The sequence below is a fragment of the Brienomyrus brachyistius genome, chromosome 1, assembly GCF_023856365.1.
Source record: "Brienomyrus brachyistius isolate T26 chromosome 1, BBRACH_0.4, whole genome shotgun sequence".
Classification (NCBI taxonomy): domain Eukaryota; kingdom Metazoa; phylum Chordata; class Actinopteri; order Osteoglossiformes; family Mormyridae; genus Brienomyrus; species Brienomyrus brachyistius.
In genome coordinates, this window is record NC_064533.1 from 10,009,037 (window position 1) to 10,020,662 (window position 11,626).

Sequence of the window (11,626 nt, forward strand, 5' to 3'; positions counted from 1 at the left end):
ATCATGTACCTTAGGGCTACACAGATTCTTTTTGCCTGAAATGCATTGTTGATGTCTCAAACTTTGTTCTTCAGACCCTGCAAGAGATCTTTGCGCAGATTGAGAATAGCAACATAGCCAGCCTGGTGATGTCCGCCATCATCATAGTGTTGGTGTTCATCGTGAAGGAGCTCAATGAACGATTCAAGGCTAAGCTTCCTGTGCCCCTGCCCATTGAGGTCGCCATAGTGAGTGTCCTGCCCCTATCTTTGGACGCACCCAGATATTCGTTTTGTTTTGTACTTGATCCATTCTGTGGTTTTTGTTTCAATTAGAGAACTAGCATTCCTATTTCTTTACAGACTGTTATAGCCTGTGGTGTCTCCTATGCATGCAAATTTGTGGAAAAGTATGACGTGGAAGTGGTGGGGAAGATCCCTGTTGGGTAAGCATGAAGCTAGCATCAAACGATGATGCAGTTACATACAATGTACAATAATCCCCACTATTTATAAATAGTAAAATGAACGGCAGTGGAGTTTATAAGATGCCTCATTTCCTCTCCCAGGTATGAGCCTCCAATGGCCCCCAGTGTGGAGATCTTCAAGCTGACAGTGATGGACGCCTTCCCCATGGCCATTGTGGCTTTTGCCGTAGCGTACTCCGTGGCTAAAATCTATGCCATCAAACACGAATACGCGATCGACGGTAACCAGGTGAGTCCCCACACTCTGTAGTGTTGTCCTCTCCTTTCAGTCCAAGTCTTTGGGTCGATCATGAACGCCAGAGTAATTTCTGCAGGAGTGCTTTGGCGTTCCAGCATTTGTTCTGTGTAAAAGCTTTCGACTGACTTACGAAACTTTGCAGGAGCTCATCGCCTTTGGAGTCAGTAACATTTTCGGCGCCGCCTTCAGGTCATTTGCTGCGAGCACGGCTCTATCGAGGACCGCTGTTCAGGAGAGCACAGGGGGGAAAACCCAGGTAAAGTGAACTTTACTGCAGCTCCACGGTGGTGCCCTTTGTGACAATAGGGGGGTGTGATCCCCAGTTTGTTGGAACACTGTCTGCTAAACATAGCTGTTTTCAAACAGCTGACAGGGTGACGGACATTTTTAGAATCAGACCAGATTGCCCGATGTCCTGAGGATGCAAAACCGTATCTCCATACAATTTCCAGTATTTGACGCAAGATTTAAAAAGAATGAATATTGTACAAATTTGTACAAATGTCTCTGGCCTAAAATAAATACATTAATGATATGCAAAGGATACAAAAATCCAGTCTGACTGCAAATAATCTGATTTGGTAGATAAGGACAATTGTTATAATATTAACGTCACAATAAACTTTCAGGTTGCCGGTCTGCTCTCAGCGATTATAGTGATGATTGTGACCATATCCATTGGGTTCCTCTTGGAACCACTTCCAAAGGTAAGCTTCTGCCCTTGGGAAAAGCACTCTGCGATAACCTGAGAAAGGGAAGGGCGTGAGCAGACCCTTCACTGATGTAATGAGGTTTGTTCTGCAGGCGGTCCTGGGCGCATTAGTGATTGTCAATCTGAAGGGGATGTTGATGCAGATGCGGGTGGTAGGCTTCCTGTGGAAGAAGGACCAGCCCGACTGTGTGAGTGCTCAGACCTACTCGCTGCACCTCCGGGCTCTGCGTAATGCACTTCTGAATTCCTTTAAACCCGTCATAATTCTTTGATCTTCAATAACCACCATGAGTCATTTGGAGGCCAGGCCTTGAGAAGTTCACACAAGCTACTGACCAGAAAACATCCATGCCAGCTTCGGTCACCCGTCCACTAGCGGTGCTATAGTATGCTGCGTGTCATCCTGCGATAGATCATAGGCTACATGTTGTTGCTCAACACAGCAGTTTCAGTATTTGTTACAAATTGGTCTTGTAGCAGGGCACCACACCTCATCATGCTAACATGTACCACCTCTTTCCCATCCCTAGATGGTTTGGCTGATGACCTTCTGGGGTTCCCTCCTTCTGGGCATGGACCTGGGCATTCCTGTCGGCTTGGCAGCTGAACTCATCGCTCTGGTCTTCCGGACCCAGTTGTGAGTAGAGACGCACTTGGGGAACCTGCAGAGAAATTTCTGTGAAGCGATTTAGGTTTTATGGAATACCTTCGAACAGCTAGTTAGTGTGTAGTTTGATGGGTCGTGGATCTGCGCCTGTGAAGGTTGTGGGTTCATATCTCATAACTAGAAGAGTACGCATATCACTGTCAGGCCCCTGAGCAAGGTCCTTAACCCCAGAGCTTCTGGAGTGCTGGATGCTGAGTAGCCTTGCTGTCTAACTCAATCTTTGCTTACTCGTGTGTCACTTTCGACAAAAGCGTTTATTAAATATAAATCTACAGATTGTTGTGTTTGGGGGAAAAATGTTTAGTGTCATTACAAGCTAAAGTTCAGCGAGACATTTAGTTTCAACCTGCAAAAAATCCAGAACGCTATATTCCATACATATAATGATGTTAAATAACCATGTCATATGATGTCATATAACCATAACACCTGCCTGTGGTGCTTTTTCTAGCCCCCGCTGTTCTCTCCTGGCTAACATCAGTGGCACTGACATCTACAGGGACCGCAAGGACTATCATAATGTAAGCAGAGTCACTGATAGCTTTCACCTCTCATATTGTTTGTCGATGTAGTAATTTAAGTACCTCACAGTAGCTCATAAACCTCACAAGACATGTCTTGGATCCGTCTTGCTTTGGGACACCCACGAACACCCTCTTTCTCTCATCTCCTCTCAGATCTTTGCACCAAGTGGCGTGAAGATCTTCAGAATCTCCTCACCGATCTACTTCGCTAATGTTGAATTCTTCAGAAACAAGCTAAATGAATATGTATGTATATCGCTTGGCGTGGTCAGCTGTCAAAGAAACTTTAACTCATGTCGCCTGTATCAGTAAAATTGTTGCATTTCGGAGAATTGCTCAAATTGGACAAAAGGTGTAGCGCAGCCTTCTAGTCATAAAAAGTGTTGCTCAATAATTGAGTTTACTTCGTCTTCACTATCTACCCCTACTTGATAGAACTTGACCTTATCATTTGGATTACAACACTAATATAAAGTTACCTCTCAGATAAAGAGTAATAGAAGGATAATGGTTGTTCAAATATGATTCTGGAATCAGTTATTACATTTATCATTATATCACACTTTTTTGTCTGTCTTTTACTGGAATCGATATTCCTGACATCATAAAACATCAACTTATGCAGGTTGGCTCTGTATTGTGTCTGTAGCTTGGGTTTAACCCTCTGAGAGTCTTACGTAAGAGGAACAAGGCCTTGCAGAAGATCAAGAAATTGCTGAAAAGCGGCAAATTGCAAATAACAGAGGTGAGTCATGTTCCTTGTCAATCAGCTACAAGCCTGTTTCCATGGGTCTGTTTCTGAGTAGAGATGATAGCAGCATTGCATACATGACCTCTGCATGACCTGTATATGACCTCTGTCTTCCTCCTATGTCAGAAAGGGCTGTTATACATGACCTCCTATTCAAATGAGGACTCGGATGATGAAGGTAACACAGAGGATCTAGACCAGCCCAGCGACTACAAGGACCTGCCCCTTCAGGTCAACTGGAACGCTGAATTACCAGCCGACATTCGAGTGCCCAAGGTCGACGTCCACAGCGTGATCTTGGACTTTGCAGCAGTCTCATTCTTAGACATCTCTGGCATTAAAGGACTCAAATCGGTAATAAGCAGTTAAACTTGCCGGTGTAACTATAGCAGAAAAAGCAACCAACTGAGATGTTAAAGCGTGATACCTGACTTTCCACAGGCCCTGAAGGAACTTATCCGAGTGGAAGTAGATGTTTACATCGTAGCGTGTGACAGTAAGTATTCCCCAGAGAGAGTGATGTGCGATGGACATAAATCCTGCACCACACTAACCATGGCGGTTCCTGTTTGCAGGGTACGTCCTGGAGAAACTTCACAGCTGCAGCTTCTTCGATGACGAAATCAAAACGTCCATATTTTTCCTGTCACTTCATGACGCCATGCTTCACGTCCTGGAGAATCAACCAATTATCCTGGAGCACAACACCTTAAACAAAAAGGTATCGTGTGTCTCGCCAGCAGACCTATATGCGCTCTGCGCATTTCTGATTCAGGCCCTGTTTCCATTATACGGTCAAACCGCCTGCTAACAACTGCAGTTAACATGTAAACACAATAAAACGGCACCATTCATCACTATGTCACACTTATGTAACCTAAACCTCTGCTGCAGATAATGAAATTGATACAGTAATAAGTACGCAACTGTGGAAAATCTATAAAGAGTACAGACCAATACAAAGTAAAAAGCATGAAGATGATGATGATGATAGTGTAGAATTCACTTCTTCCATGGAGGTAAGAGTTGCCAATTGCATCAACACCATTGTGTTTAAGCACATACAGTCCCAGAACAGATCAAGTACAGACCCAACAGTCCACTGTGGAACGCCAGCGTTCACATCATAGTACAGTCTGCAGTTTCAATGAGTGCCAGCATGCAGTGACGAGTGACTCATTTTCTTTCCAGGTTTTATGGCCAGAAACAAAACTGTAGGTGCCGGCAGTGTTTGTGATCAGATCCCAAGTGGACCACCTTTGCTGCTCTATCAGCAGGAAACGGATGATATTAGATCACCTGCTGGAATGAGATGCATGAAACCCCTCCATCTGGGGGCCACAGCCAACACAGTAAGGTGCCAAGGCAGGCACACTCTGAACAGGATGTCAGGGCATCAGCGGTCACACACACTGTCTTCATACCGGAGCTAACAGACGTGGACATGGAAGAAACAAACATTTGTTCAACTTTACACATATTAGACATCTGGTATCTCAGCCACGGTTCTGTCTTTTTTTATTGTAAACTTTGACATTTTTTAAGAAGTACGTGTACTTGAACATGAATGAGTTTTTAAATATTGGTAAACTGTTGGTTTTATGCTGTGTACTTTTATATTTTTTGTAAAATATGTATATTGTGTATTTTATCCGTCATCCATACCAAGGTGCAGTAAATATTTAATGTTTTTTTTCAACATGTTTATTAAATGCAATCAACATTTTCCAGTGGTACTCGATTACTGGTATTTAGCTTCTGTGCTTGTAAATGTTAAGTCTTGAAAATCCAGCTACATAGAAATTCTCCTAGTTAGATACAATGGCAAAGGGGGGGGGGGGTCACGGTGACTATTACCGAGATGCTGTAGAACTGAAAATGTAAATAATAAATGTTTAATTACAAATCGGTGCTTTTTCTTATAATTCTGACAACAGTTCGGCAATTACTACCCATGAAATCAGATAAAACTGATCAAGCTGTTTTAATATTTGTCCTCATCCGTAAATATTATCAGAAAATATGCATTTATACAGAAATATTTGTATCATTACATCAGACTATGAATACAATTATATTTTTAAGGCATAAGCACAAAAAACATATTACTATAACTGAAGAAGTGAAAAGCATCGTTTGTATTTCGAGTTCTTCATTATCAGAAAATAGGAAAATTAAAAACGTAATGTGTATTCACGATGGCGGCCCATTGCACCAACCACCCCGCCAGCACGCACTGATGACACTTTCATTGGAGTATTGAAATGTCACCCTCTAGTGGTCAATATATAGCATGGCAGGAACTTCACTTTAACGGCCAACGAGGGCAGCTTTAAGCCTGGTATCGCAGAGACGTAGGTGATGGCTCTGGAAAGGCTGTGCCGCCCACTCAGCCCATAAAATACATAATTTAGGGCCGCCCACGTCACCAGCGGCATTCTGTAGGTGAACGTGTCAGTATGGAATGTCGCGCTCAGTAGCTCCGTGTTTAATCTGTGTTGTAAAGTTCCGATTGCAAAATTGCCTTCCATACATTTATTGACCAAAAGAATTTAAAAAATCTTTCTAATGTCATGCAGTTTGTCTAGAATTCCTGCAAATCCTACTACGGAGGCAGCAGGATTGCAAAACCACCGCCTTCCCATGGTTTCCATGGGCACCGGGGCGTCGACATCCTGACGGGTCAGTACCAGGCACCCGCCGGACTCACAGGTCCTCCCTGAATGTCACACACGGCGAGTGAAGCTTCTAAGCCACATCTTCTCCAAACGCCCCTGACCCGCACATGGTGTCATTCCCACCATCGGGAAGCTGTTCCTCCGATTACCCAAATTCATACACGGCCATATGTGCCCTTCGACTCTGCTACCTCTGTGACCGATTAGCCTATTAGCAAGGAACCATTTTAAATTTTTTTAGGTATGCAATAAGGACCTTGCCTTGTAAATTTACCATCACGCTGGTGACGATCCCACCCCCAAACCCAGCTAACATGTAACCCTAGCTTGCTCACATGACAGACGCAGCACTTTCCAATGATGCTGACTAAAGGCTTTCTGACTTGGAGCTCCCCCATCTGGTCAAAGGTGGCAGCGCAAGCTGTCCCTGTAATTTTCGTAGGTGACGCACGGATACATCAGCTACCCATTTTTCTAGGAGGAACCCAACACAAGCACACGGGACAGGGTGTCAAGTCAACCGCAGAAATGAACAAAGACATTATGTGGTTGAGAGGAGACCCGAACTGAGTGCTCACACCCATACACTGAATTAACGCTAGGCGTTAGGAAACAGTTTGAAAAATTTATTTTCAGAAATACAAAACTGATTCGAAAGCAGTCCTACCCTAAAGTCAGGATGCACTGAAAACCCAATTCTAGATGCAGATCTTCATTGAAAATAAGCTACCCGTGGACAGAACAATCATTTTCACACAATATAAAAATAACATCCTCCTCATTTTTAGGGTTTTACAAGTCTACACGAGCAGAGCCGGTTGAGCTCCGCCAGTCAAGCCTGAACCCACGCGTGGCCACTGGAAATCCCGGTTAGGGTTTAGTTTAACCATCGATCTCTCCATGCCTGTCACCAGACAGCTTCCTCCTGGTTTTACTGGTAATACGGCCGATACCGAGACTGATCTGGATGGTGGGGTCCAGGCATCTGGCCCTGAGGCGGGGGGCCCTGCATCCTTGGGGGCGGGGGCCCGCGGGGGGCCGGCCACATGCCGGGACTGAGCCTGCCGGGCTGGCTGAAGGGGGGGCTCAGTGTGCCCGGCTCGTCAGGGAACTGCTGCATGGAGCCGGGGTTGTAGTGGAGGGGGGGAGGCACGTTTATTCGGGGGCCCCCATGCTGGGGAGGAGGCCCTGGGGGCGGGGCATTCATGTAGGGTGGCATCGAGCTGATGATGTGTCCAGGCGGTGGAGTGAGGGGGGGTGGGCCTGATGACATGGGCGGAGGCGGGGCTTGACCATACACCATGTGGGCTGTCCCTGACCCCTGGGAGGGGTGCTGCATGGGGTGGCTAATCGGTGGCGGGGGAGGAGGCGGCCCATAATGCTGCTGCGGGGGCATCATAGGCCGTGGGTGGGGCACGACTTGCTGGCCAGGGTAGTCACCAGGGTGGTGATGGGGGGGCGGGGCCAGCGGAGCGGAGGGGGGGCCAGGGTGAGAAAGGGGGTCCCGGGAAGAGGAGCTGCTGCCAGAGTCATCCTGGATGGGCACAGTGATGAGGTTGCTGTGCTTGCGTGTGGTTACCGTGGTGATGCGGAACGTCTCCTGGGCCAGGGAGCGCGGTGGGTGTAGGTCGGGCGCAGCGGAGGCGGGGGCCTGAACAGGCCGCACATCCTCGTGCCCTGGAGGCTGGCCGTAGGCGTCGCGGCTGGGGTGCTGCAGTGCCATCAGTAGGTGTGGCTTGGCCAGGTGTGGCGGCGGCGGGGGTAGCATGAAGCGCTCGCTCAGCTCGGGGGCCGGGTGCAGGGGCTCGCTTCCTCCCAGGCCGGCACGGCCCCCCGCTGGCTTGGCTGCCCGCACGTGCCGGTGGTTGATGTGCGCCTGCAGGTCGCGCTGCGACAGGTAGGTGCGCTTGCAGCCCTGCACGATGCTGCACATGAAGAGGGAGCCGCGCAGGCACTGCTCGATGCGCTGGACCGGGTCCGTGCAGCTGTACAGGGACACACTGTCCACGGGAGTTAACACGGGAAGCAGAGCGGGGGACACTCGCATACACAAGGCACCCCCTGCTGGTCCCCTTAGGTACGACAGTGACAGCACAAACAATCCACTCAAAGAAACTTGAAGAGACATGCGATTTCTGCATGACTGAGCAAATTCTGGCTCGTGCAGGGGTCCTGTATTGGTCTAAAGTAGGGTCCCCAATTCCAGTCCTTGGGGACCCAAAGTCAGTACATGTTTCTGCCCCCAGAACCATCTAAGTCTACATTAGCGGTGTGTTTCTGTTGCACTGATCTGTTATTTTTGCACCCGTTGTCTTGCCTTAACGAGTCCTGCCACTCCCCCGTAACCTCGCTCATTAACAGGACGTTTTTCCCACCAAACTGCCTTCAACTAGGTGTCTTTTTCTGATAATCACACCATCCTCCATTCACTCCGCAGCGTGTGAAAATCCCTGGCTGCTGCTAAGGACACTTACCCTGGACACATCTTGTCAGACTTCTTCTCGTGGAGCACAGCACAGTCGTAGCAGAACACATGTTTGCAGGGAATCTGCGGGGAGGGGTCGTTTCACAAAAATGATCAACAGCTGGACATCGATCAGGTAAAATGCATACACGGCCTGCCGGAACCGACTTCAGGCCAGGGCTGCTCCTACCATGCGTCCGTAAATGCGTATGGGCAGGCCGCATTTATCACAGAAGTGAACGGGGATGTCGTCCTTCTCACCAATTAAATTCACCTGCGGAGACCCAAGGTCACAATGAGAGTTGACATAAAAACAGACTGAAGCGGCACCCTGCCCCCATGTGGAGGTCCTGCCCTTTCAGTCAGACATGTTTATTCCTCAAACATACTCCTGATCTCAGACATTCAGCCTCTCACACATAATCTGGCAGCATATCTCACTCCCACACCAAAAGACAGGTTGATACTTTCAGACTCGGGACAGAGGTCGAGGGCAGAGGAGGACACACCTACCTTATGGTCCCAAAACATGTGCTGGGGAAACTTTGCCTGGTTACCAAAGGGGTCCCCCGACCTCTCCTCTGCAAGACACAGGCCAGCCGCGGTCAGACACAGGCCAGTGGAGAGAGAACCGAAACACACTGACCCACACACACACACACACCTGTATTCATATCTTTGTGGGGACTCCCACATTCCTTTGTACATAACCCTCATCCCAACAATGACACCCTTAACCCCCACCCAGCCCTACCACTAACCAAAAGTAACCAAACAAAATACAAGACTTTTGGTTATTTTAATTTTTTCATTGCACTCACAGATTTCTATAAAATTCAGGTCTATTCTGTGGGGACCTGACAAGTTTTCAGGCGTGGATCTAAGGGGTGGATCTAAGGGGTGACACACCCCCTCCTACCGTCGCCCTTGGCCAGCGGCCTCCCGGTGGGCCGCAGAGTCCGGGCGGCAGCAGGCTTGGTACGAATGGTCTGCTTGGACAGCAGCTTGATGGGGATCCGTCTGCGGACGTCGATACCCCCCAGACCCCCGGAGGCCTCCGTGCCCTGCAAGTCGCCGTCTGGACGGAAGGGGGCGTCACGGAATTAATCAAACGGGAAAGCATGCGATCTGACATCCATCCTAAACGATTACCATAATATCACTGCTCCAAAAAGAGAGGCACCGCGGATGGAGCAGGACTGGATTACAAAAGACCAAATTCATATGCACTCCAATTAAAACTACTATTAATGATTATTGTAACACCTGACATTTCCCCTGGATTTTTATTAAGGAAGCGGAGTTACGGATGCAGCTGTCGGACAGCGGTCCCGGCACGCTGCCCGTCTTTCTCAATCCTTAAAACCGCGAGAGATCTTGCGGTTCGGCTCCGTTAATGTGCCGGACGCGGTGCCGATGCGACATCGCCGCGGGCCGATCCGCGTTCAGAGGGCCGCAAACCGGCCAGAAAGCGGCCTCGGTGGTACAACGGAGCACCGCGCGGAGGCGAGCCGCAGCGCCGGGGCAGCGAGCAGCGCGCCGGCGGCACCCACAACGCGCAGTGCGGCCGGGCTAAAAGCGCTAAAAGCAGAAAAGGAGATACGGCACACGGCCGCCCCGAAGCCCGCTTACCAGCCTGGTCCATGATTCCGGCGCGATGCACCACGGGAGCGGAACTTACGCCGGCGCAGGCGCGGCTTGCGGGACCGCGGAAGTGCGCGCCCCCAGCGTTCAGCCTTATAATATTAAATATAAAACAAATAAATTAAATAAATGAAGTATTACAGCCTTATAATTTGCGGAATTCCGCGGTTCTCCGCCTTATAGCCTCCGAGTTAAAATAAGCATTATAACCTCCGTGTTATAATATTACATCAATTTATTAAAAAAACAAATAAAGCAACATCACCTCCGTATTATAATGTTCAGTATTATAACACTGAGCCGCGGAAGTGCGTATCCGCGGCGCTCAATATTATAACTTCCGTGATATAGCCTAGTATTATGCCTAAATATTTAAAATAAATAAACACACATAGCTACCGAGATATATTGTAAAACCATAAGTTATGATACACCGTAGACCCTCTTGATAAGAACGGTAACACAAGTACCATCAATAAAATGGTATGGAGAGATTGTAACGAGCGGCTGTTTCTACAAAGTTCCTGGCTTAGCGCCATCTGGTGGCCACATATATTACAACCAAGGCGAGCATGAACTTAAACGTGACTCTGGGACGCCTCCTGCTGGAGCAGCACCCCGCCTCCGTCTCTCCCCTCTGCACGTCCCGTGGAAACAGAATGAGGTCGCTGTCCTCTCTTGGTTTTTTTTTCTTGCTGTAATGAAATCGAGATTAACGAATTCGTGCATTTATCTTCGCAAATACACTAAAAGTGCGTGTCATTATTAAAATCATATATTTTATATAGAATTATATATTTTAAAAATGATCATATGTATAATAATTATAGGCAGGGGCATAGTTAGAGATGAATGAAAAGGTGGGGTGAGTCTTTACTGGGGGGGGGGGCTGATCGCGAACTATTTATGACTTAAGAAAATAAACACTTTTATTTGCGCAGGAGGGGGTTAGAACATTTTAGGGGGGGGGGGGGGGGCTTTATAGACCTAACAACATCTCTGATTAAAGGGTAAAGAGAAGGACTGGGTAGATTGTCATTGATTCCACCTTCCCAAGCAGACACCTCTACTCACCCGCTCCACAGCTTCATCCCCACAGCTGGCCAGCCGCTACGCTACGCTTGTTCCCCAAGGTAAAAACAACAAGGTACCCCCAATGGTGCAGAAACATTCCCCAGAGTCCATTTTTGTACCTTAAATTATACTAAAAGGTACATTTACCTCATTCGCCTACAGCTATAGGGTACAATCGGCAGACCCTTGAGGGTACAATCCCAGTGACAAAGCTACAAATTGGCCCCTTTTTCCTGATAGTGTAAATAAACTCGCATGTCTGAAACAGTAATCCAATCACCCAGGTGCAATGCATCCATCCCGGGGACAATGCCCCTCTTTCCTTCACAGAATATATGAAACACCCTTTCAACTTGCGCTGCATTGGTTCTTGCCAGAGGCATAGTTACAGATGCATGGACAAACAAA

At 47.8% G+C, this 11,626-nt stretch overlaps 2 protein-coding genes across 3 annotated transcripts; one reads left to right on the forward strand and one right to left on the reverse strand.

The window, feature by feature from the left end:
• Positions 1–1,810: 1,810 nt before the first annotated feature.
• On the forward strand, positions 1,811–4,201 carry LOC125740411 (chloride anion exchanger-like). The gene is made up of 7 exons (XM_049011467.1): positions 1,811–2,053; positions 2,535–2,604; positions 2,761–2,853; positions 3,257–3,352; positions 3,485–3,712; positions 3,800–3,854; positions 3,934–4,201. Exons 1-7 carry the CDS (start codon positions 1,947–1,949, stop codon positions 4,167–4,169), a joined length of 885 nt encoding a protein of 294 aa, XP_048867424.1. The 5' UTR covers positions 1,811–1,946; the 3' UTR covers positions 4,170–4,201.
• A 2,446-nt stretch (positions 4,202–6,647) lies between these two features.
• On the reverse strand, positions 6,648–10,667 carry LOC125740393 (E3 ubiquitin-protein ligase Hakai-like). 2 transcript variants are annotated; one of them, XM_049011366.1, is made up of 7 exons: positions 10,410–10,667; positions 10,133–10,236; positions 9,420–9,578; positions 9,014–9,081; positions 8,691–8,774; positions 8,511–8,584; positions 6,648–8,036 (listed from the first exon to the last, which is right to left on the reverse strand). In XM_049011366.1, the coding sequence occupies exons 2-7, from the start codon at positions 10,143–10,145 to the stop codon at positions 6,968–6,970; spliced, it is 1,467 nt and encodes a 488-aa protein (XP_048867323.1). In that variant the 5' UTR covers positions 10,146–10,236; positions 10,410–10,667; the 3' UTR covers positions 6,648–6,967. The 2 variants fall into 2 exon arrangements, with proteins under 2 accessions (XP_048867323.1, XP_048867333.1); XM_049011376.1 differs by having other exon boundaries at positions 10,615–10,640.
• Positions 10,668–11,626: the final 959 nt, after the last annotated feature.